This window comes from Antechinus flavipes, chromosome 1, assembly GCF_016432865.1.
Source record: "Antechinus flavipes isolate AdamAnt ecotype Samford, QLD, Australia chromosome 1, AdamAnt_v2, whole genome shotgun sequence".
Taxonomy (NCBI): Eukaryota; Metazoa; Chordata; class Mammalia; order Dasyuromorphia; family Dasyuridae; genus Antechinus; species Antechinus flavipes.
Window position 1 is genome coordinate 303,113,028 of NC_067398.1, and position 27,198 is coordinate 303,140,225.

A 27,198-nucleotide genomic window follows, 5' to 3' on the forward strand; every position below is an offset into this window, starting at 1 on the left:
AAGTTCCAGCATCTAAAAAAAAGCAAGCAAGGATCTTCTTGAAAAATTTAAAGGAATAGCTGATATATTTGGCCAAGATCATTTCTGAGAGATAAATTAACCAAGCATGGAATTTCAAGTGCCCAGTGGTCTCTCCTCCCTGAAGCTTACGTTTTAACAGGTCCATCCAGAGGAATCATCACATCAAAATAGATTAATATCATTAATCTATGTTTGGTGCTTTGAGAGTTTTAAGTTCCTGGGATAATAAAACATGAACAGAATAAAATGCCAACTTTTAATTTCTACTCATTGTGTTTAGTAGCTTAAAACTTTAAAAATAGTTTTAAATTAAAATTTGAACTTATCTGTTTGGGGGGAGGGGAGGGGGAAGACTGCAGAAAATGTTCCTTTTGCCATTAAGTATAATATGCTAAGTAAGGTAGGTTGAAAATAAGCAGACTTGAATTTGAACTAAAACAGCAAAGGAAGAAGCATGACATAGCAGAAGTATTAGACTTGGAGGCACAAGATTAAGGTATAACTCCTAACTGATTAGCTTTAGTTTTCTCACTAATTAGTGAGGTACTGCACTGCTAGGGGTTGAGAGGAAAGCACTTTTGCAAACTTTTGTTAATTAAATTTAACTAATTCCTGTGCCTATACACAATTCAACCATCTTATGGGAAAGACAGCTGAATTTCATAAAGGATCAGGTTTTCTGTGAAGATGGAAGTTTTCTAAATGTTTAAAATGCAAATACCACTAGAAAAAGTACTTTAGCTAATAGCATAGTGGGACTGAGAGCTAGTTGAGAGCAAGAACAGAACTTGAACCTGGGAAAAGACAGATTTGTATAAAAATGCTACTCCTTCCACATCAAGGCAGAGAGGTAAACTGAGAGCTCGGGTTTTATGCCAGCACAATGGCATGCTATACAAGATGAAAAGCTTAAGTATAGCCTAAAAAACTGTATCTACTATTAAAAAAAAAATCAATCCAATTAAGAATGATCAAGTTCCCCCAAAAAATTAAATACAGTATCTTTTGCATTTACAGTGAAGGGGACAGAGTAATAAAAGAATTTGGAGAACATGCTAAGATTCATAATCTTTGTGATAGGACCAATGAGCTGTCATGTAAATAAGAGAAATTGATTTTCATTAAAATGAAATCTGAAGAAAAAGCTTACTGATTCTCTTCAGAAAAGAAAATATAGATAGGAATTATCAATACTTTGTAATATGTCCAAAAATATCAAAAGCATTTCAAGTGCTTATAAATAATATATAATCATAGCTTATGCAATAAATTCCATTGAAAGAAATGAAGAGGTAGAGAAATCATGTGAAAAATTTAACTAGATCCTTTAAATTAAGTCAATGTATTTTGATACTAGGAGACTTCCAATTCCAAAGCTGCGAGAAGGACAGTGAAAATTTTTGGGAAATAAGTTTTAGCAGCAAGAAAGGAGTCTAAGGCCTATTCAGAAGCTTTGCACTTGTTCACTACGAAAACTTTCTTCAAAAGAGTCCATAAACAATGGACATCAAAAAAAACTATTTTTAAGATGAAGTCAAATTAATCAGATGAAGTCAATTAATCAAAAAAGTTAATCAGAATCTGTTTCTGTAAAACTTACTCAGTTCAATCAATTACACCAAAAGTTAGAGAAATTATCAAGAGAGAAAAAAAGATAATGAAAAAATGCTGGGTACAATTATGGTAGCTCTAAAGCAAAGTCCTAAAATTAATTAATTCTGAAAAACTAGAAATAGACAGTAAGACATTATCACCATTTTGAAAGAAAATAAGATTCAAAATGCTTGCCATAAGAAGTCAGAAACAGCTTTAATCAAGACACTGAGATAAATTCAAAACAAACTCAAAGAGACACGGTTATCAAAGGTAGCAGTTAAAAGTAACTGACCTGGGGTCCATAAATTTTTTTGGAAAATATTTTGAAAGGGCAATTTTTGATATTTTGAAAATATCTAGACAGCGCAGTGCATATACAGCACTAGCCCTGAAATCAGGAGGACCTGAGTTCAAATCTGGCCTTAGACATTTAATACCCTCTAGCCATGTGACCCTAGACAAGTTACTTAGCCAAACTACCAAAAGACTCCAACACACATATACATATACATACATACACACACACACACACACACACACACACACACACACACACACCCCTTTTAAAGTGGTTCAGAGTATAGTAATGATGATCTTGAAGACTAAAAGAGAACAGCATTTCTTACAAAACAGCAATAAGCATTTAAGAAAATCAGATTATAAAGAATTTAGGAATCATGCCCAGAGTATTTGCATATATAAATGTCAACAGCTGAGAAATAAACAAATCTGTTATTTTTATCTTGACCTATTTTTAATAGTATTGATAATAGAAACACCACAACTGCATTCTAACACCTCAAGTAGCCAAAGTGATGAAATAAGCAAAATTCTGTTCCAAAATATAATTTATAGTTCGTTAGACCTGAATACAATCAGAATAAATTCAGATCAGAGGCAACACAATTTCCAAAATGTCAGCTCAAAACAAGACCCAAAAAGATGAAATTCTGTAATTACAGGAGAGAATCACGGTGCAAATAACACTCTTCCCTAGTAAAGGACCAATAAAACAGTAAATACTAAAACACATCTTCTTTTAAAAATAAAACTATGAAAATCACATACAAATGTAGACACATCACACTTCTAAGCCATTAAAGAAGAAACAGGTATGCTTTCATAGCTTTCTACAGCAGACATCTTTAAGATCATAAGACTAAGAAATATAAGATCCCACTGCTGGTTGATTTTTTTGAAAATCATTAAAATTAAGACAACTAAATTTAGCTTTCTTTCAACTGTTGTTCAAGCAGGATGTGAACTAGGAAGAAATGAGAATTGAATTCTCAATTCCTTTCTAGTTTTATCTAAATCTAAGACCCTTTGATTAATAGTTATTTATATAAGGTTTTCACCTTTGCCTCAAAAGTATCCTGCACCTTGTCCAAAGTAAGTCTATTGTGGGCAGAGGTATTTACTAAATACGACAAAAACTTCCCAATGGAATCCAAGGAAAAACAAGAGTAGTCTAACCCATGCACTATGGAGGGGGGTGAGGGGAGAGGGAGTTGGATTAAAAAAAAACTTCCTATTGTCTCTCTTACACAAGTACCTGGATGGACAATTTTTGAATTGCAGATCTAGAACAAGCCATCATCTAATCTATATGCCTTCATTTTATAAATAGATGATGAGGCACAGAAAAGTAAAGTAACTTCTTCAAGAATTCAGGACTGAAATCCAGATCCCACCCACAAAGATTCCAACAGTAATTTTGTCAGAAAGAGTGTTATAAGTGGACTCAGATCTGGAGGGAAAAAAATGGTCTAAATTGTAGCACTGATACGGTACAGTAATACCATTTGGCTGTTAAGTCATGAATCAATATGATCATGCAAGAACCAAAAGTATAAGTATTCCATATAACTATATATATATATATTATATATATATATATATATTATATATATATATATATATATATATATATAACTAATGACTCCTGAATATACATATTCTCATTGATCACATGTGCCTAGAGAAATTGGGGGGGAAAAATTGACAGCCTGAATGTTACATTATTCAAAGAAAAACCTCTATTATGTATTAGATGCATCTTCTATAAAGGACTTATGAAAAAGAAAGGACAACGATGACAACAGATGAAAAGGACTTTTATCTCAACGCAAGGGATCAGCTGGTGAAAGTAAAAAACTAAAATGTTTAATTAGAAATAATTTTATAACCTTGCAATGAATGAAACATTTAAGCATTTACGATGTGTAAATACTGTGATAGATGCTAGGGAAACAAATAAAAAAGGCAGTCTCTACTTTCAAGGAGCTCACATTCTAAAAAGGGAGAAAAGAAAATACATAATGAAAGGTTTCAGCTGCAAGTCAGATACTGCTCTGAGTGCAACTGAAATTTTAATACCTACTCCTTACAATTCTTTTAATTTCATAAAAATCTGCTTTTTCACTTACACAATTATATCCCTTTCAATTGATTTTGCAATTGAATAAATCCCTAATAATCAGAGAAGCAATTCTGAAGTTCTGTCTCATACCTATCAGATTAGCAAAGTTGACAAAAAAAGGATACATGTCAGAGGAGCTGGGGAGGTGAGAGAGGTATATTTGAGGCACTGGTAGAGCTATGAATTGGTCAGTCTTCCTGAAAAAAACAATTTGCAATTATGCTCCAAGAGTTACCAAATTGTACATATCTCTACTGTGCCTAGGCTCCAATAAGATTAAAAAAATAAGGACCTCTAGGTACAAAAATACAGCAGCTCTTTTGTAGTGGAGCAAACAACTAGAAACAAAAACGTGCTTAATGAAGTAGGGAAAGGAAAACAATTTGTGCCATAAAAATGCAATGGAATAAATATTATGCTGTAGGAATAGTTTTACAGAAATATGGGAAGGTGCATAAACTTATGCAGAGTAAGCAGAATTAACACTAACATTGTAAAAGTAAACAACTTTAGAAGTCTTAACTCTGATCAATACAATGATCAATCATAATTCTGAAGCAAAGCTGGCTTAAAACTGTGGGTTAGGATCATGTAACAATGTGAGTCACAAAACTATAATTTATTATCAGTAAAAGTTTGGTTTGTATATCATTTTATATACCAATATCTCTGGAGTCAAGTAAAAATTTCTCAAGCAAAAAGAGTTATGAGTGGAAAAAGTTTTAAGAAGTCCTGTTCTAAAAGACTAATGATGAAGAACATTGCCCCACCTCCTGACAGGACAGGTGATGGTCTACATACATAAGCACAATGAGACTCACATTTTTTGGTTTGGTCAATACAAGAATTTATTTGGCTTGACTATATTTGTTACAAGGAATTTTTGTTTTTTAAGGGCTGGGAGAAAAAATGCTTGGTAACTGGAAATAAAATTTAATTAAAAACAACAAAAAAAGAAATACAGTACTTGACCATGCATGGATCTTTAACTAGTAATCATACTGTAGAATGAGAGCTTCCACTGACAATCTTTGACAAGATCACCTCCCCGCCACGAGGCAATGATGTGAGACTTTATTGGAGAAACCTTAATTCAATAATAAAGAAGATTCAGAAAAATACGAAGTGCTTTCAAATTACCTTAAATGAAAAAAAATAAACACAGAAATAAAAAATTTCCCTAAAATTTCATGGAAATGTAATTGTTAAGTACAAATGCTATCCGTTCATCCCACCCAGAAGCAATTTCTCGCTCTGAATTTTTTTAGCAATACTTCACTTGTACCACTTATATATTCTTATTACACAGTGCTTTATATTGTAGTAATAAGCATCTTATTTCCCCTACCAGACTTGAGTACCTTGAGTACTACAGTACCTCAAGGACAGTGGAAACAAAATAAATACTTGTTAAGAATAAAAATTCAAAATAAAATTTCAGAAAATTTAAAATTCAGATGTGCAAGTGTGTAAAATTAAGGTTTGATTTTAAATGTAGCTATTTACATTTATAAATAGCATGGAGAAAAAAAAACACAAGAGCCAACTGCAATGTTAATTAATAATTAAGAATGTTGAATTGGTCCTGTAGTTTAGCTTGATTTCTAAATATAAATTCTGATAATTTAACAGTGAACAATGATGTCTCAAAGTTGCAGTTTTTACATACAATTCAGATTGTAGGCAGTCTGAGTTTCCACTTTTGGGTTCACTATGATACCTAGTCATCTAACTCCTAATTAACCCTACTAAAAGGCAAAAAACCATGTGCTGTAATTCACATTTCACTTGTAACTGCAAAATTATTCTAATCTAAATTTTAATTTAAAATAAAGAAATTGGGGAAGTTCAACAATGTTTTTACATTTTAAGAATCCCTAAAAAATATATACTTTCCCCTGTTATAAAAGAACTTATAACTTATACTTATTCTGTATTTATTTAATTGTTACAAATAGCTGGGCCTATTGTTACAAGTCCAAATATTGGTAAGAAGAACTATATTTCACTTAACATGAACAGTGTAAGAAAAATCCCTTTAATCCAAACTCATCTATCAATGATTTTTCAGTTATGCTGAACTTGTTTTCAAGTTCATTGAAATGAAGATCCATTATAAGAAATAGTTATAGATTCACACATACAAATATATCATAAAAGCTAAATTACTATGGGCAATTAACTAAGTTCTATATACCACAGACATCCCTTCAGACTAGAATTTCAGAGGTCCTTCAGTACTGACTCAAATTTAAGAATAAATCCAATATAATTCTAGTTTTAAAATGGTTGGAATTACCAAGAGCTTCCTTTACTCTTAACACTAAAAACCTATTTAAGATTTAAGTATATAAAACTGGTAGGCAATTTTAAAATTTATAGCTTAAATGCTTTTACCCAAGACTATCTTTCTCCATCTTCTCTTTTTTAAATGAAGTGCTGGGGCAGCTGAGTGGCAAATTGGATAGTGCATTAACCTTTAAGACAGGAGAATCAGAATTCAAATCCAATCTCTAGCTGTAACTCTGGGCAAGTCACTTAACCTCAACTCCTTCCCCAAAAAGTGTGCAAAGGGCACCTAACAGATGAAAGAAACTATGGCCCTGTCTTGACTATTTATAAAATTACATTTAAGGGGTCCCAGAGTCTATATACAAACACATAAAAAAGCAAACAAATTCAATAAAATGTTATTACTTACATATAAATGTATTACTATTTTTCTAATGTAACTGAAAAGGCTCTTATGATTAATAAAATAAATTCATTTAAACCTGCCCCCCAAAGAAATTTTAGAATTACATGAAAAATCAAATAACTAGTCAGACTATTATGCACAATCTAGGTGAGTTTTAGAACAAGCTCTTATTTTAAGAGGCATAATTGGATTCATGTGACTCAGTGAAGTTACAGTACTCTGGTGAAATATCTTCTAAGCCTCAGTTTCAACTGTTAAGTGAGATGGTACTTTTATTATGCTACATTCTGCTATTTGTAAATGAGGCAATATAGCAGGGAAGAGTCAAAATTATTTCATGAGGTTAAAAACCTAAGAATGTCAATTAAGTAATGACTTCAGTTACATTAATTCAAGCTGAAAAAAAAAAAATACAATATAAACTGTATCCAATTTTGGTACTGCCTAAATGGGTTTTGAGAACTATATATAGCAAAACTATTTCCTAGCCTTCTGATTCTCAGTCGTTACTGTAATTATAGATTAATGTTTTAGAAAAAATTAATAACTGGTGATAAACTTTACAGTAAACTATAAAACTATAATCCTAAAAAGGGAAGCTAATTTCTGGATGCCAAGTAACTACAGAAATATCAACTACTAGTTTTTACATCAGTGACAAGAAACACTGGTCTGAATAACTAGAGATATGTTACACTGAGCACTTACTATGTTGCAAGGCATTTGGGAAAGTACAAATTTATAAAGGATGTACTCAGACAAACAGACATATGACCCAACTGCTCAGAGGAAAATTATTTATCACAAAAGTCATAACCAAAGGGACCACAACTCCATTCCCTTTTAAAACACTAGAAAATCATGACCCAGAAGAAACCCATGTTTAGATTTATCAATGCCAAACTAAGTAGTAAACTGACATCTAAAAGTGAATAATAAACATACCTAATGAAGAACAGATAAATCATAATCAACTATGCTCTACATCTTTATTCTATAAAGAAAAAAAAAATCTTTGGCACTTCCTGAGTACAGAAAAGACTTTCATATAAAAGCTATGGTGAAATTATTTTTATACTAACAGTGCTCCTATCAAACTGACCTATGTATGAAAAGAAAAACTTTTAGAAAGTCATGTACAATATTATTCTTCCTTTCATTCTATCAAAATTGTCTTGGCTTTGTTTTGAGAAAAAGGGAAGAAATCATGGTGAGTTGTTAGGATTCTTACAAGGTGCTAAGTAAGTGGAATAGAGGAGACAGTAGTTAAATCTAGTTTAGCATTGATTTAATCCTACAACAAATAATGGTTTCCTAGTGATAAAATGATTGGTGTATACTCAGTGTGACATAGATAAGGAGGTCTTCTCAGGGCCAGGAAGGACAAGCCCACTAAGGCTAAGCTAGAAGCTCTGGGAGCTTTAGCCAGGATTCAGTCGAGGAGATTCACAAGTCAGAGAAGGCAGCTTAAGCTCTCGGAACTAAGACTACAGAAGGCCTCCAAAAAACTAACCGAGCCCCAAGTGAAGGAGACAAGACTTTAAAGGAGACAATAAAGGATTTGGACTTTAACTCCTGGCAGCATTTGAGGTGATTATTGAAATGAACTGAAACTAAGGCTGCTCCCAGAAGCCCCCAAGAAACCTGCTCCCAGAGAACATTATATTTTTAGAGAAGAACATTACAGTGACTATTCAAAGGCATCTAGTTCCTGATCCAATACTAATTGTAGTAGTTTTCTGAAATTGTAACACACTCTAGTCCCCCACTTCACAAATGTGTACTTCAAATTACTAAAAATAATAATAATAATAATAATAATAATAACTGACCTGCATAATAATTAAATACAATCTAAATCACCTATTCCTTTTATTCCTTCAACATCTTTGCATGAAGGAAAAAGGATAACTAATTTTATGGGAGAAACCATTTCTAAGTAAGTGATTGGAAGATAATGCTCACATTTAAAATCCTGCCTCTCTCTGGCTAATAATAACATGATGATGACGATAGGAACCATTTATGTAGTGCTTTAAAATTTGCAAAGCCCTTTACAAATATTTCATTTGATCCCCACAACAAATCTAGAAAATAGGTGCTATTATCACCACTTTACAGATAAGAAACTGAGGCAGAAGTTAAATAATCTGCCCAGGACCTACTGTGAGGCAGGATATTAATTCAGGACTTTCTAATTCTAGATTCAATGTTCTTTCAACTACATTGACGTCTTCTAGATGAATTAAGATTGCTACTACAACTCCAGCTCAAATGATACTGTTGACTGAGACTAGTATAGACCAGGATTATGTGCCAAAAAATAAAGATAAAGCTGGAGCTTTAGTGTAGAGAAGAATAATAAACTGACTCCCCCTTCTTTATTTCTTTGTCTATTCCATTCCAAATGGTTTTTGACTATGTCCTCCATCAGGTTTCTTTTGAGTATGCATTCAAGATATATATTTATAACTTATATACAATGGGCTACTGAATTAATAACTATGAATACCATTAAATACACAACAGAAATTTTACAAGTGTGAGATGAAAATAAAATTAACATTTAATAACAGAGCCAACAGGCTGAATCACTGGAATACATAATACTAAGGCTTTCAGACTTGTTCTTTAGGAATATGCTGCTGTTGTATGGAAGATGGATTTAAGTGGGAAGAAACTTGATGCAAGAAGACCAATTAGGACAGTTAGGCTAACAGTGATATGAATTTGAATAAGGCCCTCCATTTATTTATGATTAGAGAGAAGGTGATAGCTTCAAGAAATGAGGTAGAAACACCAAGATGATTGGATATGTGGAATGAGAGTAAGGAGTCAAGAATTACAAGATTGTGATTCTGGGAAAATAAAAAAGATCACAGAACCAAGAAAATTTATAAAAGGGAAATAGATCTGAGCAAGGAAATAAATGTATTTAAGTCTACAATGCAAATGACATGTCTGACCATCCTGCATCTACTCTATCAAACCCAAATGAAAACAGGGATATGGAAGAAAAAAGAAGGGCAGGAATTTTACTCACCGATGAGCTAAGAGGCAATCTGCCAGATATGATGTAGAGCCCTGAAGGGGAGTGGGAAATATGCTTAACTACTTGTTGCTCATGCTCATGTCCTGCCTAGGTTGTAGTAGAGAATGACAGTAATAGGAGTAGGGCAGAGAAAGAATGTTAAATGATAACTGCAGTTGTGTGTTAGCGATGAACCCCATAATTGGTTTGGATGGGATAAAAGATCCCAACTCCCATCTTCAAACTAGAAGATTATCCACACAGGATTCATGATAGTATCACCCCACTAGTCCATTTTGGACAAGGATAAAGCAATCTATTTTGAAAAAACTTCAACTGGCAGTATGCTTGTTAATTCAATGGGATAGGGAAAAGTTTATTATTTCTTCTTAAAATGGGAAAGAGGTGACGGTAAAGACAATTACTTATACTGCTTTACAGTACAGTCCCTCAAAACATAAGAGCTTATACTTATTAAATCAAGACACAAAGAAAAAAAAACAAAATGAACCTTAAAATGTGTACATTTTGATTACAGGCTGATTTTAGTTTGTGAAAACCATCCCAAAGCACAAATCAACATCATATCCTTTAGCTCTTGGACTTATTACAAACTCATTACCTTCAACCCACCTAGTTTTAAATTTCATATCAATTTACACATTAGCTAACGTAAAATAAATCTCAGACATTAAATATCTGGGAAAAAAAGTTTGGCGAGGTAAATTAAGCATCAACAGGACTTAGGACAAAATGTTTAGCCTATTTATGGGATTAACTTTGCAAATTTTAAACCATTTTAAACAAACCAATTTTATACAATGTACCATTTACAAATTAACTGACTCATTAAGGGGAACAAATAAAATCCAAGTGATAACAGTCAACTATTAGCTTGAGTTACTATAAACAAACACAAAGTAATTAAATAGCATTAAAAATTATTCTGTAATTATTTCCACCATTATGCTGAAGTTTTTCCTAACAGCGTTAGGTTATTAATGAACAAATTCACAGTAATAATATGTGAATGAAAGATTTTATTGTCAGTAAAAAAGCTGACAAAGCTGTTACAACTGTAACAGGGGAGGAAAAAAAAAAAAAAGAGTAAAATTCCATTAAAGTTAATTTAGTTCTCCTTTGTAGCAGCTATCCTTCATGCCAAGAAAATGATACTTTATTAGTTCAACTTTTTGGAGTCTTATTTCTTTTAGCTCAAGCACCATCTTCTGAATGAAGCCTTTTTCTGATCCTGCTAGCTACTAGCACCCTTCCTCCTTCAAAATACCTTTTTATTTTTTGTGTACACACACACACACACACACACACACACACACACACACACACCCTTCTCCCCTCTATTAGAATATAAACTTCTTTAAGAAGAATGCTTAATGACAGACTATTGCTCAAGTAAAATCTCAAGTCCTCCAGTAAGTTCTTTGATTTTTGTTTTCTTACTAACAATATCAGACAAATAATAATAAATGTTAAAAGTTTTAACCATAAATGTGACAGAAAATATTTAAGCATTCTCATCAAAACTGTTACCTTTATAAATCAGACACAAAACCAGTTTCCTCATCTGTAAAATGAGAAGGTTGAACTAGATGGCCTCTTTTTTAAGTTCTCTCCTATAGGAATCTATTAAAATAATTTGAATAAGTAGTCGTACCCATTTATACAATCTTAACAGTGAATTGAGAGAATGTAGTTGTATTACAACTTCACTTAAAAAAAAAAACCCTTAAGAGACCTAAAGAATGAATCCTTTCAACAGGTATCCAACTTGTTAAACTGAACTAAGTTCCAAATCTATTATTTATAACACTTTTAACAATATCCTAGGGAAAAAAAAAAAATAAGGGTATTTAGAACTATCCAGGAGATGGGGATGTCATAAACCACAAAGCAAATAACTGAAATTTTTAAAATGCCTAGGCTAATTTAAGTGACTTTTGGAAAAATAGAAGAATGATGTGGCTTAGGCAGGAAAGAGTATAAACTTCTCAGAATTTAAGTTCCTTCTTATTAAAAGTCTTCAAAGCAAAGGTTTTTGGTAAATATACTACAGAACAACTGAGATTCTATAACATTTTTTTTATTTTGGGATTTTACAATTTATTTTAAAATCTCATGCTACTTATTATCTTCACTTGATATCGTGACTACAAGCATCAGCTGTAATATTTATAGGAATCCTTTGGACTTATGTTAGGATACATTTTTAAAATACTGAAGTGCCAGAAATAGCAGCTATGACAAGAGTAAAGATAATCTACCTACACTCTTTCTATATGCTTAGTCACTTGTTTGATGCTTCAGTCCTAGTATTTTAAGTCAAGCCTGTGTGAAATATCACAAGCAAAATTACGGACTTCTTTTTCAACTTATTTCTTAAAATAAGAAAAGTAAATCTATTCTCTAGTTTTCAGTCAACTTAGGCATTATACAACTTCAGTGAACTCAGCTCAATGAAGCTCAATACAGTATTAAAACAAGGTTTAAATTTGCTTGCCAAGGGTTTTCAACAATGAATAATGATCAGCCCAGACTGAAAATGTAAAAGGAATCCCCTCTAAAAGGCAAGTTTCTCTAGGTGGTTTTGTTTTCAGAAGATATGGGGAAAGCATCATGTCCCTAAATCCTATAAGCATCCTCACTGAGAAACCTGGTCACTTAAAAAAGCAGCCTAACAATCCATAAAAGAAAAATTAAATGTATGAAAAATGTTTCTTTTTAAAACTACAATATGCAAGTGGATGAGTAGTCAATTAATTAGTCCATCAGTATTTCTGCATTTAAGGATCATCACTTTAGATGGACAATGAGATGAGTAAGCAAACAGACTGGACTGTAAGAAAATGAGCAGCATTTTCAACAATTTCAATCTATACTCCTGCCTTCTGCATTTTATTCCTATGTACTCTATAATTTAGATACACTTGCTTGCTTGCTTCATACATGATGCTCCATATTTTAGCCTTTCAACTAGCTAGCCCCTCCATACCAATAGTCAGCTTTCTCAACCTTGATTGTTTCCCTTCAAGATTCAGTTCAAATCCCATTATTTAGACTGTTTATCCCTCTCCAATACATCTTCTTCTCCCTACCCCATTCCCCAGCTGCTAGCCGTTCTCTATCCCTACCTTTATTACCTTCCATCTACTCTGTGTATATATCCCCCATTAGAACATGAGCTCAACCTGAAGGCAAGGGTTATTTTTGCTTTTAGCACAATGCTTGACAAATAGCAAGTATGCTTCCTGACCATACAATTCAGAAGTTTATCTGAAATGATAGAAGACAATCTCAAAAAATAACAAAATTACAGATAACTTGAAAAACAATGCTAGACCTAAACAGGTTGAAAAGTATTACCAATTACACAACCAATTATGATTTACATGCAACAAGTGGCATAAGTGAAATTCTCTAGGAAATATATGATCAGGAAAATATATAGTGGTGTAAGAAAACAGAAAATATCAATGAAAACTTTTCTGAAAAAGGAAAACAGGCTGGTCTTATATTGAGTGCCAATGATAACAGATAAATACCACAAATTCTGGGATGGTACTCAAAATATGCAATAAAACCCAGCACATTAGGTACACGTTTGCTCAACTGCAAAGTTTGAGGATATGGACAAGAACATCACTCAACTAGCTATGTATGGATTGTGATCTAGACTGCAAGAGAGAGTTACACACATCTAGAAGATCATAGTACACTGACCATGTGCTAGTAGAAAACAGCTTTAAATCCCAATTCTACTATTTACTATTTGTGTAGCTATGGCACTAGTAAGACACCTAGCTTTCCTGAGCCTTTCTTTGTCATTATCTGTATATCAGAAATAATAATACTTCTACAGAATTCTAGCATAAGAAAAAATATTGTGTAAACAAAACAAAGTCTCTGACAAACATTATTATAAGTATTTAAATAAATTATTTTTTAAAAACACTTTTCAATGAACTGCATTCCTAAAGTTAATTCTGTTATATCAAAAAAAAAAAAAAAAAGTCTTTGGTTCATATTAATTCCAGCCCTGAGAAAAGGAAACTGGGTATAAGCTTATTAAGATACCCAATATTCCAGATGATATCAGCGAATAGGAACTAAGGGTAGAGTAAATAACGTAAAGTAATACTTCATTTGTTATTCCCACTTTTGGTTGGTCACATAAGCTCATCTTTACTATAGAACAAGCATACTTTTATAGGGACTTCTGAAAGAAAAATTATCTATATGCTATCACTTCAATGAATCCTTACACTTAGCTGCAATTAGGTAAGTCACGATAATTATAAATGTTACATATTTTAAAAATCTAAAAAATGTCCTTAGCAAATGAGATAAGAAAATCCAACCAATTGCAAGTACACTACAAATTCAGGCATACTATTTTCATTGCCTGCTAAACACACACTTGGCACAGAATATTTAGCTCAAAACAACAGCATTTGGGACATTGGAAAATTAAGTCTACCTAGCAATCTAAGAGTCTATTTACCTAGGTTTTTGGTTAACATTCTATTTATCTATATTCCTGATTAACACCTATAAATGTCAATACAGTTTAGCTGTGATAGAAAAAAATAGTCCAAACAAGGCATAATCATTTTTAGCAGAGAAATGTTTTTAAAAAGCTTTACCATGCAGAGCTATGGCTTCACGGAAGGGTTGCAAATCAGTCTCTACAGATGAGCTAGTTTCTGTTGAAGTAGCTCGGTTAGGGGATACTACAGTTAGTCTTGGGGGAGCTCTAGAGTTTCGTGGAGGAGGAACTTTTCCACAGAGGAAGCTGATCAAGTCTTCTCTACGAATAGTTCTTCGGCGTTTTTTAACCCATGCTAACACATCCTTATTGCGACGCTGGTAGCCAATTTGAATTCCTAGATCAAAACTCCGTTGATGGGCATCCACACTTTCTGTTAAAAAAAAAAAATGTAAATATATTTATTAGTTATTTTGTTTATTATTAAATTTCAAAGTAGAAATTTTACAAATGGCTGAGACTAGTTGCAATATAATTAAACCCTGAAATCAGAAGAACCTGAATTCAAATCTGGCCTCAGACACTTAACACTTCCTAGGTATGTGATCCTGGGCAAGACATTAACCCCAATTGCCTCAGTCAAAAAAAAAAAAAAAAAAGCTACTGTTAAACTGACTTGGAAATATTACATGGCATTTTACCCAACTCCAAATTGTAGATCTTCATGCTAAATAAAAGCAATGAGATTCAGATCTCATCATCTTTAAAACATTGCTTGACTTTTAAAAAAAATTCAATTTTATCTTTCATCAAAATGACATTTTCTGAATGACCAAAATATTGCATCGTATCTCAAGTAGAATATAAAATATAAGTTCTGACAGAAGATTAAATGAAATTTAATCAATCTGAAATAAGTCAATTTTATTTCTTCACTGAGAAGCTCTCATATGAAATTTATTTCGAGTTTTTTCCCATAATTTTTAATCTAAGTGCAACCAAAATACTTACGTTTTAAAACCTGAATTCCCACCCAACCTCCCAATTCAATGAAATTCTGAAAATGATAGGGGAAATAAAAGCGTACCCATTTCAAATAATATGTAGATTTTTAAAAATTGTTTGAAATTTTTAAAAACTGAATGAAACATGATAAATATGGAAATAAGTTTAAAATGATTCTGAAAAAATTTGGAACTCAAAATCTTACAAAAATAAATGTAGAATCTTTTTTGTTGTTTGCTTGCATTTTGTTTTCTCACTTTTTTCCCCTTTTTGATCTGATTTTTCTTGTGCAGCATGATAATTGTAGAAATGTATATAAGAATTACACGTTTAATATATATTGAATTTGCTGTCTACGAAAGGGGAGAGGAGGGAAAAAATTTGGAACACAAGGTTTTGCAAGGGTGAACGTTGAAATTATCTATGCATATATTTTGAAAATAAAAGGCTTTAATAAAAGAAATGTAGAGAATTATATTTTACATGTAAATGAAAATATACTAAGAATTATCTTTTACATGTAAATGAAAAAATAAAATATTATTAGGAAAGGATTAACTAAAAAAAATTACATGAAATCAAATCTTAAGTACATGTTCATTTACAATACAATTTCAGAAAGACATTCCCACACAGAAATTTAACAAATGTGATTAAAAAAACATATTTGTAATTTAACATAGCAAAGCCCTGTCAAAGTACTTTTTTTAAATGTCATCTTTTAGGATGATTATAAAATACTAAACTTGAGCATGAAATGAATACTTTGACATCTTTCTTGGATCCTGGGTATTCTGCAGGTATGTGAGCAGACCACTTCTAATGCCTATGGACTCAATCTAGGATCTTGGCCTAAAATTTACTACACTATCTCCTCACTTTTCACATTTGTCCACTTTTATACTTTAATCAGGTTCAGTAAAATGATCCCTCTTAATTTGACATTCCTTTGATACAATTTCTCTTAACAGTAATATTGGAAAATTTTAAAAGTCACTGAAGCTTGTTTCCAAGTCTTAATGAATTGATAATGCATGGGGGTAGCTAAGTGGTGCAGTAGAGCACCAGCCCTGAAGTCAGAAGGATCTGAATTCAAATCTGATCCAAGTCACTTAACATTTTCTAGCTATGTGACCCTGACTGAGCAAGTCACTTAACCCCAACTGCCTCAGGAAAAAAAAAAAAAAAAAAAGATGCTGCATCTTTAATCATTTTTAAATAAAGCACATCCCTCTTATTCCTGGTCTTTTTGTAAAGAAAAGAAACTATTTCATAAAATGAAAAAAAAAATTCCTTAATTTATCAAATTCTTCCATTGCAGTTTCAAACCCTAGACACATTTTTAGAAGGAAAAAATAATGACTAGCTACAGTTTCAAATAGTAGAAAGTGATCTTTTTTTTTTTTTTTAATCATGTCAGATCCCAAACTGAAAATGGAAATTTGGCATGTAGAAAATGAGCCTGTGACATATATCACTCAAACCAAAAAATAAATAAATCTTTCCATTATAATGAGTTAAATATTTATTAATCTTTATCTTTATTATATTAAACAAAATGAATTATTCTATACACTATGAGGCAGTCATTCTGTGGATTAATTTTATTACAGGTAAGGTATTACCATGGAAATAAGTGATTAACACAAAAAACAATGATCTAAGTAACAAAAATACAAAAAGCAGAATTAGAAAAACAAACAAAAATTCTTTAAGTTCATAGCTAGATCAGGAAAGTTTTTACATGTGTATGTATATACACACACATATATATAAATATATGTATATGTATGTGTATATATATATATATACACATACATCCCTTATCTAAAACTATAATCCCAATTATATTATTTTCATCTTTATTTTATTCACTGAGTTTGCTCATACTAAAATTGTACTTCAAACCACAAGTTTTTTGTCAATAAATTTTAGAAGAGAGCTCATTAAAACAAGTTCTCCCCCTCCCCAAAAAAAATTAAACAGGGGAATTACACATAAAAATACATCATAAAAAAAATATTCAATTATGCTTCCACTAAGAATACAAGAGAAAACAGATTTAAATTACAGCAGTTAATAAGAAGAATCTAGTAGTGTACACTTTCTCATGGTTGACCCAGGGAATTACTTCCTGTTCTATGATTAGAAGAGGTGGTAATTATAAAAAACAAAAAAGTGAAATCATGCTATAAATCTAAGGTGTCTCATTGTACCCAATTTCTCTGGTTTAGCTTCTTGCACATTAAAGGAAAAAAGGTGCTCAAGCCTACACTGAAAAAAAAAATCCTAAATAGAGTACGTAATCTATCCCCAGTTTCACTCCTCACTCTCTCATATTAAGAATTCCTCAATAGGTAAGGGCAAAAGATAATTTAAGAGGAATATATTTTACAAGGAATTAAATGAAGATAAGATTCTAGTCAGATTACAACATTTCAGGAATAAAAGTCAGGACAGAAAAACAAATTTTAGCCACAAAGATATGCAAAACAAATAACAGTCCAAAGTATAAGAAAGCAAGCAAAGAAGTATATACATACAAACCAGATAGCAAAAATGAAAAGCAAAATTTCATACAAACCAAATTGAAAAGGGTCAATAAAGTAGTTAAAAAGACACAACACTGCAGATTCTAGGCAAACAAATTCTATTTTGATCTTGAGACATTAAAAGAAAAATTTTCAAAGAACAAAAATTATAATTGAATCATGCAGATTTAAGGCATGGTTTTAAAAATGTTACACTGATTGTAGCTATGCAATAATTTTGAATCCTTGCTATAACACATTTTTTATTATATAGGTCAATCATTTCAGCTCAGAAATTTATTTTAAGCCCTTCCTACCTTCACTAGTAACAAGAAGCCAAGCAAAGACTTTAGAAAATAAAGGACTCAATGTTCTGCAAACATAGTTTCAAAAATACAGTATATAAAAAACATACTAAGTCAGCTATATATATTTTTTCAGGTGTATGCTTTTATATTTTTAGGATAACAATTATTAAACTGTGCACTATTAAATTAATGCACAAAGACAGTCTATTCCCAAGGATTCTCCAAACTGTCATTTCCTAAATCAGCAAATAAGTCTGACACATGGAAAGAAAATAAAAAATACCTTTAAAATTCTAAACTTTAACGTTTTACCTGCTTTAAAATATTCTTTCTTATCTATCTATTTAGCTGGCATGGTAATTCTTATTTGTGACTTTAATTGAACTAAAACAAATGCATTGTGTCTCCTTATTATGAGCTCGCAACTACCTGCATGAAAAGTAGTAATAGTAATAATTCACATTTATATGGAACAGTAAGATTTAACAAGCATTTACCTTACAATAACTGTAAGATACATAGTTTAAGAATTATTACCACCATTTTGAAGAAGAGGAAACTAAGATTCAGAGTAGTTATATAACTGACTTTGGAGGACACTCCCTTATATATCAGGCACAGAACTTGAACCTAGTTCTCTTAAGTTTCAAGTCCAATAATTAAATTTTTTGATCGAATGTTTTTATAATAATTCAGGGTCTAAAATGAGACTATGAGCTCTAGGATTAAGGGATCAACTTCAATAGCTACATCCTACTACATCTTTGAACTCTATGAACAAACTAACTCCTAATCTCTAAATCTATGGCAAATCCACAAGGTCCCACCAATAATTAAGTATATACATGGAGATTCAGGGGATATTAGTATCTAAAGGTATACTGGAGCCAGCTGTTACATTTTCATAGTAAGTTCTTACACCTCACAATTTAACAAATGCTATAAATCAGGGATTCTGCTGATTGTCTAGATTTAAGTCACTTAGAAAATGTTAACAATGCAGATTAAACATGAGTATATTTTCCCCCAAAGAGTCAATTGTTAAACATTGACCAGCACACCATTGCTGGTATCCAAAACTACTTTCCTGAGGCCAAAGCCCAAGTGTAAAAAAAAAAAACCCAAAGTTTGGCAGGACCTCAACAGTACCATCTATCATCATATAAGACCTTTCTTATTAAAAGTAAATTCATAAAATAAGTCATTTCAGATCAGCTAAAATTCACATTTCAATAGGTTTATGTAGGCAGTTCTACTGAAATGGGATACTATTTAAAGCTAAAAGTTATAGTATATCAGAATTTTTTAATTTCACCAGGAGATAGTCTTCCAAGTTCAATAATATTAGACTGCAAAGAACCAGAGTTCAAAGCCACTCAAAATTAATCATAGCAAAACATTAAGAATTTAAATCTTGGAATTATCAATCTAGCTGTCCACAAAGGAGAAAATACTTTTCTTTTTTTCAAATTCACCCCAATTAGAAATCTGAGATTTTCTAAGGGTTTCCTATCTTACTCTGTTCAAATATGAAACGACCATAAAAAAATGAACTAAGAAAAACCATCTTTACAAAATTCCTTAAAAGTAACCATCACCTAAGTCTACAGAACATGACAAATGCTTTTTTCAAATCTTACTAGTATCTTAAATTATATAATTAGACATCTATTTTTAACCCAAATGATTAGGAATGATGCACAGAAGGCTGAGGAAATCAAGAAACTAGATTCAAGCCCAGTTTCCTATGCAGAAAGAAGTGTGACCATAGAGAAGTCACTCAATCATTCCATGTCTTCAGGCAAATCTAAAACCATTTGAAGAGTTAGCCAGATCTGCATATATGCACCAGAAAAGGGGAATCCTGCAAAGTTCAAATCATCACCCCCAAAATAAATTTATATTCTTCACATATTCAAATTTGATTCCAAGTTTCATATTCTGTTGCCTCTCAATAAAAACAAAGTATTAACAATTGGAGTAATAAATAAAACAAGTTTATTAAATACCCTATACATTGTGCAAAACAACTTAGATTTTAGAACACCAGACTATCTTCTCATCAAGTACAAGAGATGGTTCAAAAATGAGGGAGAAAAAAAACTTGCTACAAAACAATATTTACTTTAAAATATCCCATTAAAATTTTTTTACACAAAACTATTAATGGATGGATGAGGCTTTTTCCCTAATTATATGAAGTTTATCTAAAGACACATCCATTTAGGACTTTCATGATACTGTGTAAAAGTTTTGTTTGTTTGTTTTTAAAAGTCAAAGTTAACTAGCAATATTACAAGAATGATTTGGTTTATTAACCTAGCTCCAGAAAGTTATTTTTTAAACAGATTTTAGATTATAGATTTTAGAAAGTTTCCCTGAGTTTCGCATTCACTCTCCCCTCTGACCTTTAGAATTTTAATGTCCTTTAGTTGGCATCTCTATATAGAGGTCACAAAACGGAAAGTAACTCAAAAAAGACAAGACTTGGAGGAAAAAACAGTACTCAAGAATAGTCCTAAGAATAGTTCTTAGGACTATTAGGACTGTTAGTCCTAAAAATTCTTCTCATGTCTACAAACAGAATGTTGAGAGCTTTGGAGGAAAAAAATGTTTTAAGAGATCATAGGCTATAGAACAGAAAAGACAAAAGCAGAATTTATTTGAGGGTAGAGTAAGGAGGTCACACACAGAACCAGTACTTATAAATTTAGTCAATATAATAATGCTAATACTCTTCACTTAAAATCCTACTCAAAGAGAAGATTCTCTTGAACAAACTTTATCCAAGATGAAAACATTAACGACTACTTACACTGAGTACATTATTATACTAACACTACTTACAAATAGTTTGGACTGCTAATAAGTCAGTTATGGTATAATGAAAAGAGAAAGAGAAAGTGAAAAGAACAGAGTTTGACATTCTAATTCTACTAATCATGAGGAATTCTGGGCACCTAGGACCACAAATTTAGAGGTAAAGTGGATCTTGGGACCTCAGTCCAATTCCCTTATTTTATAATTAAAGAAACTGAGACCCCAAAAGGTGCTAAGTGTGTCAGGCTGAATTTCATCCCAAGTCTCCTAACTCTAAAGTGAGTGTCCTTTCTACCACACTAAGTTATTTTTGGCCATCTCTAAATTCTAGGATACCATAAACCTAGAGGCATATCTAATACTGTCACTAGGAGTTAATTCTCTCAAACTACTAAGTAGTAGCCAAGATTCACTAAAATATCAGACTCAATAGCCCCACACCTAGATAGATAGATGGATAAAGACAGAATCAAAAGAAAAAATATTAGAAAAAACTTAATGACAAATTACTCAGGACCATAATTAGCAATTTAAGTCATTTGTCTTTGACCTTTCCCAAAACCATTTTCAAAAGCTCTCAAAGAACTAGCCCCCAAACCAGAGTGTGGGCAAGGATTTAGAGTCTCATAGACTTTACTTTGTTTTATCTACTTTTGATATTCCTAAAAATTGTATTAAGTGGGATTGAGGTAAGCCCTTAATCAAGTACTTAGGTAGCTACTTATAACCAGAAGAATCTCACAGCAGTTAGGCTGGGGATTGACCAGAATAGTAATCAATGATGGGAAAACAACTGTCTGAGAGAAAAATCAGCTCATTATCTAATAATTATCTAGGTTTTAAAACAGAAAAGGCAATTCACTCCTAATGCCATCAACACTTGAAAAATGAAGACATGTCACCAAAGAAGATTGGGGGAACCTGGAAACAATTACTAAGAGATATGTTTACAACAACAAAATAATCACCATCCTGCCTGGGAAAGAACTAAATTATACTCATACCAATGTGCTAGGGTACATCTTAATTTCACAAACATACAAAAACCTGATTAACTTATTTTTATTTTAAAATGAGAAGTTAAATATTATTAGTGATTCATGGTTATTAAATTTAGTTAAGAAGCCAAAAATCAGCAGTCAGGATTTTCCTATATACATTTAAAAGGGGGATAATGGTAAATACACAAAGAATGTTCTTGGAGCAGGCACTCACTCCAGGCCTTTGGCATACAGCTGATTAAAGCTGCAACCAACAGGCTTGACAGGCCCCTTAAAGGGATTCTCAGATTTACTTTCACTTTGGCTGTTCTCAAATTCATTTTAGATAATAATTAGTAGCCAATAAGAGTACCCAAAGTACACAAAACCTCCCATTTTTAGTTTACTGAATATAATCACACAACTTAGCATATATAAAAGCAAGCAGTGCTATCTGGGAGTCCTGAAAGTCTTCAAAATACTTTCAAGAAATCCACAAAGTTAAAACTATTTTCACAATACTCCTAGGGTGTTTTAAATTCCAATATGGAAGTTTGATAAATGATTCACATACACAAAAGCTTTACAGTTTTTATATAATATAAAAGGCAACTAAGAAACATTTCGGAAAGAGCACCTGTCCTGGAGTCAAGAGGACATGAATTCAAATCCAAACTCAGACGCTTGACACTTACCAAAGGTTTGAACCTGGGTAATTCACTTAATCCCAATTGTCTCTCAAAAAATATTTCAGTACAGGGCAGTTAAGTGACACAATGAACAGACTCATCTTCATGACAATAAGCCTAATCACAACCTCTGGGCCTCAGTCTTCTCAAGTATAAAATAAAGAAGTTGCATCAGATTTTGAGGATCAATTCCATCCTTAAATCTAAGATCCTTTGATCTTTTCCATTTCAAGGATAAAATTTTTAAAAGGGCGGAGGGGAGAGAAAATCACTATTCAAGAAGTTTTTTCAAAAAATGGATTACAAGTGATGGTCACTACAGCAAATTTCGTAAATATCATCTACATCAACATATTTACAATGATAGAAGTAAATGTTTAACCATATTTACAAGCAAAATACTTATTAATGGAAAACCTCATTCAGACTCTGCTAAAAACTACTGAAAATGTGCTGCTTTTGAACCAAAAAATAACATCTCCCTTTGCCAATATTCCATTTTTTACAGATAGAGAGATCACTCTAAAACAGATTTTTCTATAAAAACTCAGGAAATTTAGGGATTATTTCAATATACCTCAATTTCTGCATACAGCAATGTTTTATGTTCCAGAATCTCCATTACATTAGCATGACATGTCATTTTTCACTAACTTCTCATCTTAGTACTTAGAAAATGTAAGTTTATACTTCTAAAATATAATTCAAATGATACACAAATTCTGGCCTGCCTTTTTCCAAATTAGCAACATTGTGTTTTCATTACTAACACACCTTCAAAGATAAAAGCATTCTTAACTATTTCATACTTACTCCTTCAAATTACCACACTGATAGCCAAAAGGAAAGCAAAGGTTGAGCATAGGTTAGGTTTAACATGGCACTTAGAAATGGGAATTCATTAGAACTATCACTTGTCTCAACTACTAGCAGAAAAAAACAAACACTTTCTTCCTAAAAACATTCATAATCACATCAACCTTTTCAAATTTAGTGATAGAAAACTACATGAGCAATTCAAAGAGACTATAATAACAAGCTTTTCATAAGGAATATTACTGTTACCTACATATTCACACATCATCCATGTAATCCTAAATTTTGGAAACAAGAAATCAATGTAGAGAACCCTTGCTACTTTCATCTCTGGTTTTTGCATAACAACTTATCCAGAAACTACTATGTATGCAAAGTAATACCATTAGTGCTGTCGACTTTTAAGTGTTTAACTTTTAAATCAAGTAGTTGATTTCCAAAACCTTCTTTGACATATTCCTTATTTTCAAAATCAGTGTGTATAAAATGCAATAATTAGTTGATAATGAACCTCAGCAGTAGTATTAAGTGACTCATGGATAGGTTTGATGTCATCAAAGAAAAGTTCATTATGCAAAATCACCAAAATCAAAATTTGTTTATAATCAATGGTAAGGACAGATTGACCTCCTATCCAAACTTCGAAATAAAAAGAATAATTTCAACTTATTAGAGAATATTAACATAGTTACTAACTAGCCAGACGATCATATCAGGTGTCTTAAATCATTTAACTTCAAATGGTGATACCCTCATTTGCATATAACTAAGCAATCAATCATTTGATGTTATTGGAAAAGACAACTGAAAGTGTTGCTCCCATTATGACCACTGGATTAAAAAAAAAAAAAAAGCCCAAATACTATCAACTACCTTCTTTCCTGTATTCTGAATTTAGAATGTAGTAATACCTCACATGTAATTACAACGCTTCAAGAATATTTTGAAATGTATGGCCCTCAGAGTTAGTCATGCAATCAATTACTCGAAGTTGTAAACAATTTCTTGCACACACAGAAGGCAAAAAGAGGCTCCCTACCACCTACTTCTGAAATCCCCCCAGCACTGTCACAGACTAGCCTGGAGAGACATACAAGTCATCTTTACCTTTGTAGAGGTTGGTAACGGCAGTGGCTGCATTTTGGAAGGGAACCCAGAGGGAAAGTCCTTGCTGTTGACATACTCGATCTAAAGAAACACATAAACACAGAAAAACAGGATTTTGGAATCATTCAATTTGAACGGCCATGTTAGGTTTCGCCATTTTGTTCAGGGGTTTTACAAGTCTCACAGACCGTGTAAAGGCCGATCGCTGACCCCTCATCCCAACCCCTCGGGCCGGCGCTACAGGCCTCAAAGCCGCAACAGAGTAAACGCCCGAGCTCGACCAGGACAGCGGCCCCTCCCCTCAGCCCCGGCTCCGGGATCACCGGGCACAATAGAGCCGGCCCTTCCTTCGCCATTTTGTTGATACCGTCGCCGCCTCCTCCCCTTTTCCCGGATTTGGCAGAGGCCTCGGTGGTGGTGTCTGACCCAGGCAAAGTGGGGGAGGCCCAGAGCTTCCGGGCCGGCAAGGGATAACCCGACGCCCACCGTCCTACTCCGCCCCAGCCCACACCCACCAGGAACGCCCGGCAGCTTTTCACACCTCCCCAAGAGCAGCAAACAAACCGGGCCGGGTGGCCCCGGGAGCCCAAGGAGGGATTTTCCTTCTCCTCCCTCCCCCCGCCCCCCGGGACGCTCGCGGCCCGGGGCACAGCACCTCCCCCTAAGGCCAGGGCCGCTCCCCGCCTCCCCCCGTCCTGGGGCTGTGCTTCGCCATTTTGGGGAAGAGAGAAGGGGGAGTTCTCAACCGGGGACACCCGCCGGTCCCGTCCCCGGAAGGCAGGGCTTCCCCACCCCGGCCCCACCCCTCGGGCCCCCACCTGAAGCGGGGCGGAGACCAGACCGACCGACCTCCCTCCCCCACCCACCACAGACCAGGGCTCCCCTCCCCCCACTCCCGGGGAGGCCGGGGTCAGAGTGGGGAGCCGGGGGCGACTCCGCCCCACTGCCCGGGCCCCGGGGCCGGTCCGGGAGCCGAGGCGCCACCTTCCGCCATTTTGTGTCCCCTGTCTGCTTTTTTGGGGGGAGAACGAGGAGGGAAGGTCTTTGGGGGTCTCGGGGACGCCGCCTCACCTTTGTAGAGCTGGGCCACGGCGGTGGCCGAGTTCTGGAAGAGGTGCCACAGCTTCTGCTGCTTGTGCTCGGGCTGCGCGGCGGCCGCCTCCTCCTGCAGCTCCGGGGGCAGCTGCTCCTCCTGCTCGGCCTCGGCCAGGCACTGCCGCTCCCACTTGGTGAACCAATGCTCGGGCCCGTGCTCCTGGATCTCGGATTCGCCTTCCTCCTTCTTATCCTCCATCCTCCTCCTTCCTCTCCGCTTCTTCCTCCTCCTCGTCGTCGTCCTCGTCGTCTGGCGAGCTGGCGGCGGGGCCCAGCGGCCGGCTGCTCTCTCTCCCCTCCACCCCGGGGCCTCCTTCACCTCCCCACCCCCCAGGCCCCGAGCTCACCACACACCCCACCCCCTCAGCCCCAGCCTGGCCCGCCGGAGGGCCGGGCCGCTGCCCGCCAACCGCCGCCGCGCTCGGGCCGCCGCCGGGGAGATGAGCACTAGAACTGCCGCCGCCTCTCTCCCCTACACGGCCCGCCGGGCCCGCTCCTACCGCCCCCCCATGGCGCTGCTACCGCCTCGGAGCCGCCGCCGCCGCTCTCAGCCGGCTCCCCCACGCCCCTCGCTCACAGTCCCTGCCTGCGCCACGGAGCCCACACTGAGAACTGAGGAACGCGGCGGCGGCGGCGACGGCCGCTTCGCTTCCCCTCGTCTCCTTCCTCCCCCCGCCCCGCGCCCCCCTCCCCCGCCCACATGCTGACAGGAGAAGGTGCCGCCCACTTCTCCCCCCTCCCCTTCTCCGGGTCCCACCCGCTCCGGGGCCCTCATTGGCTAGTCTCGCCTCATTCCGCGCCCCGGCCCACCCGATCCCTAGAGATGATTGGTGCAGAAGAGTGTCTGTCGTGACGTAGACGAGCTTGGGAGAGGGGAGGAGGGTGGCGGAGAGGGAATGTCATAAAGGGTGAAGAGCGCAGGAGGGAGTGGGGGGAAGAGGGTGAAGAAGCAGAAGGAGGAGCCAAGAGTGGTTGCATCCGCAAAAAAAAAAAAAAAAAAAAAAAAAACTAGAAGTATTGGGTGCGCATGCGTGCTTCACGTTTGCCCCAAGCAGGTTGTCAGCCGTCTTTTACCCTTAGCTATGGGCTAGAGCCAAGGAGTCACGTGTTTCAGTGCAGGAGCCGCGCCCGGCTGGGACCTCCTTTAGAGGAGAATGGGTTTTATCCCGTATCACTGGCTCCCAAGACGCAAACCGATCTCTACCCTTGGGTCCCGAGTTGCATCACGTCCCCCTTTTGGTTCATCATTGTTTATTCCCTCTACCCGACACACAAGAGCAATACCCGCAACAGCCCGGTAGAGCCCAGTAAAATGAACATGCGTACGGAAATATCCTTGGATGACCACAATCTAATAGTGAAATCACAGAAGTGTGTATCTAAGAAGCATAGAATCCTTAAGAGTTGAAAAGGAATCTTAAGGATTATGTAATGTTATGTACCACCCAAATGTAAGACAGCCCCTCTCTACCCGCATTCCTGCTTAATCACGCACCTCACGCCATCCCAGCTACGGGGAACTGACCGTCAGCTGTAATTGTTTTAAAAGTTCGTTTCGTTTTCCAATGGTTTGGC

The 27,198-nt window shown here is 35.0% G+C and overlaps 1 protein-coding gene across 1 annotated transcript in view; it reads right to left on the minus strand.

Moving 5' to 3' along the window:
* The window catches only part of HAPSTR1 (HUWE1 associated protein modifying stress responses), a 42,272-nt gene extending 16,353 nt beyond the window's left edge, over positions 1-25,919 (minus strand). The window contains exons 1-3 of the mRNA XM_051963564.1: positions 25,600-25,919; positions 24,529-24,609; positions 14,430-14,705 (exon numbers count right to left, since the gene is read on the minus strand). Of these exons, the coding sequence (XP_051819524.1) occupies positions 14,430-14,705; positions 24,529-24,609; positions 25,600-25,822 (580 nt within the window). The 5' untranslated portion in view covers positions 25,823-25,919. The remainder of the gene's footprint in view (positions 1-14,429; positions 14,706-24,528; positions 24,610-25,599) is intronic.
* Positions 25,920-27,198: the final 1,279 nt, after the last annotated feature.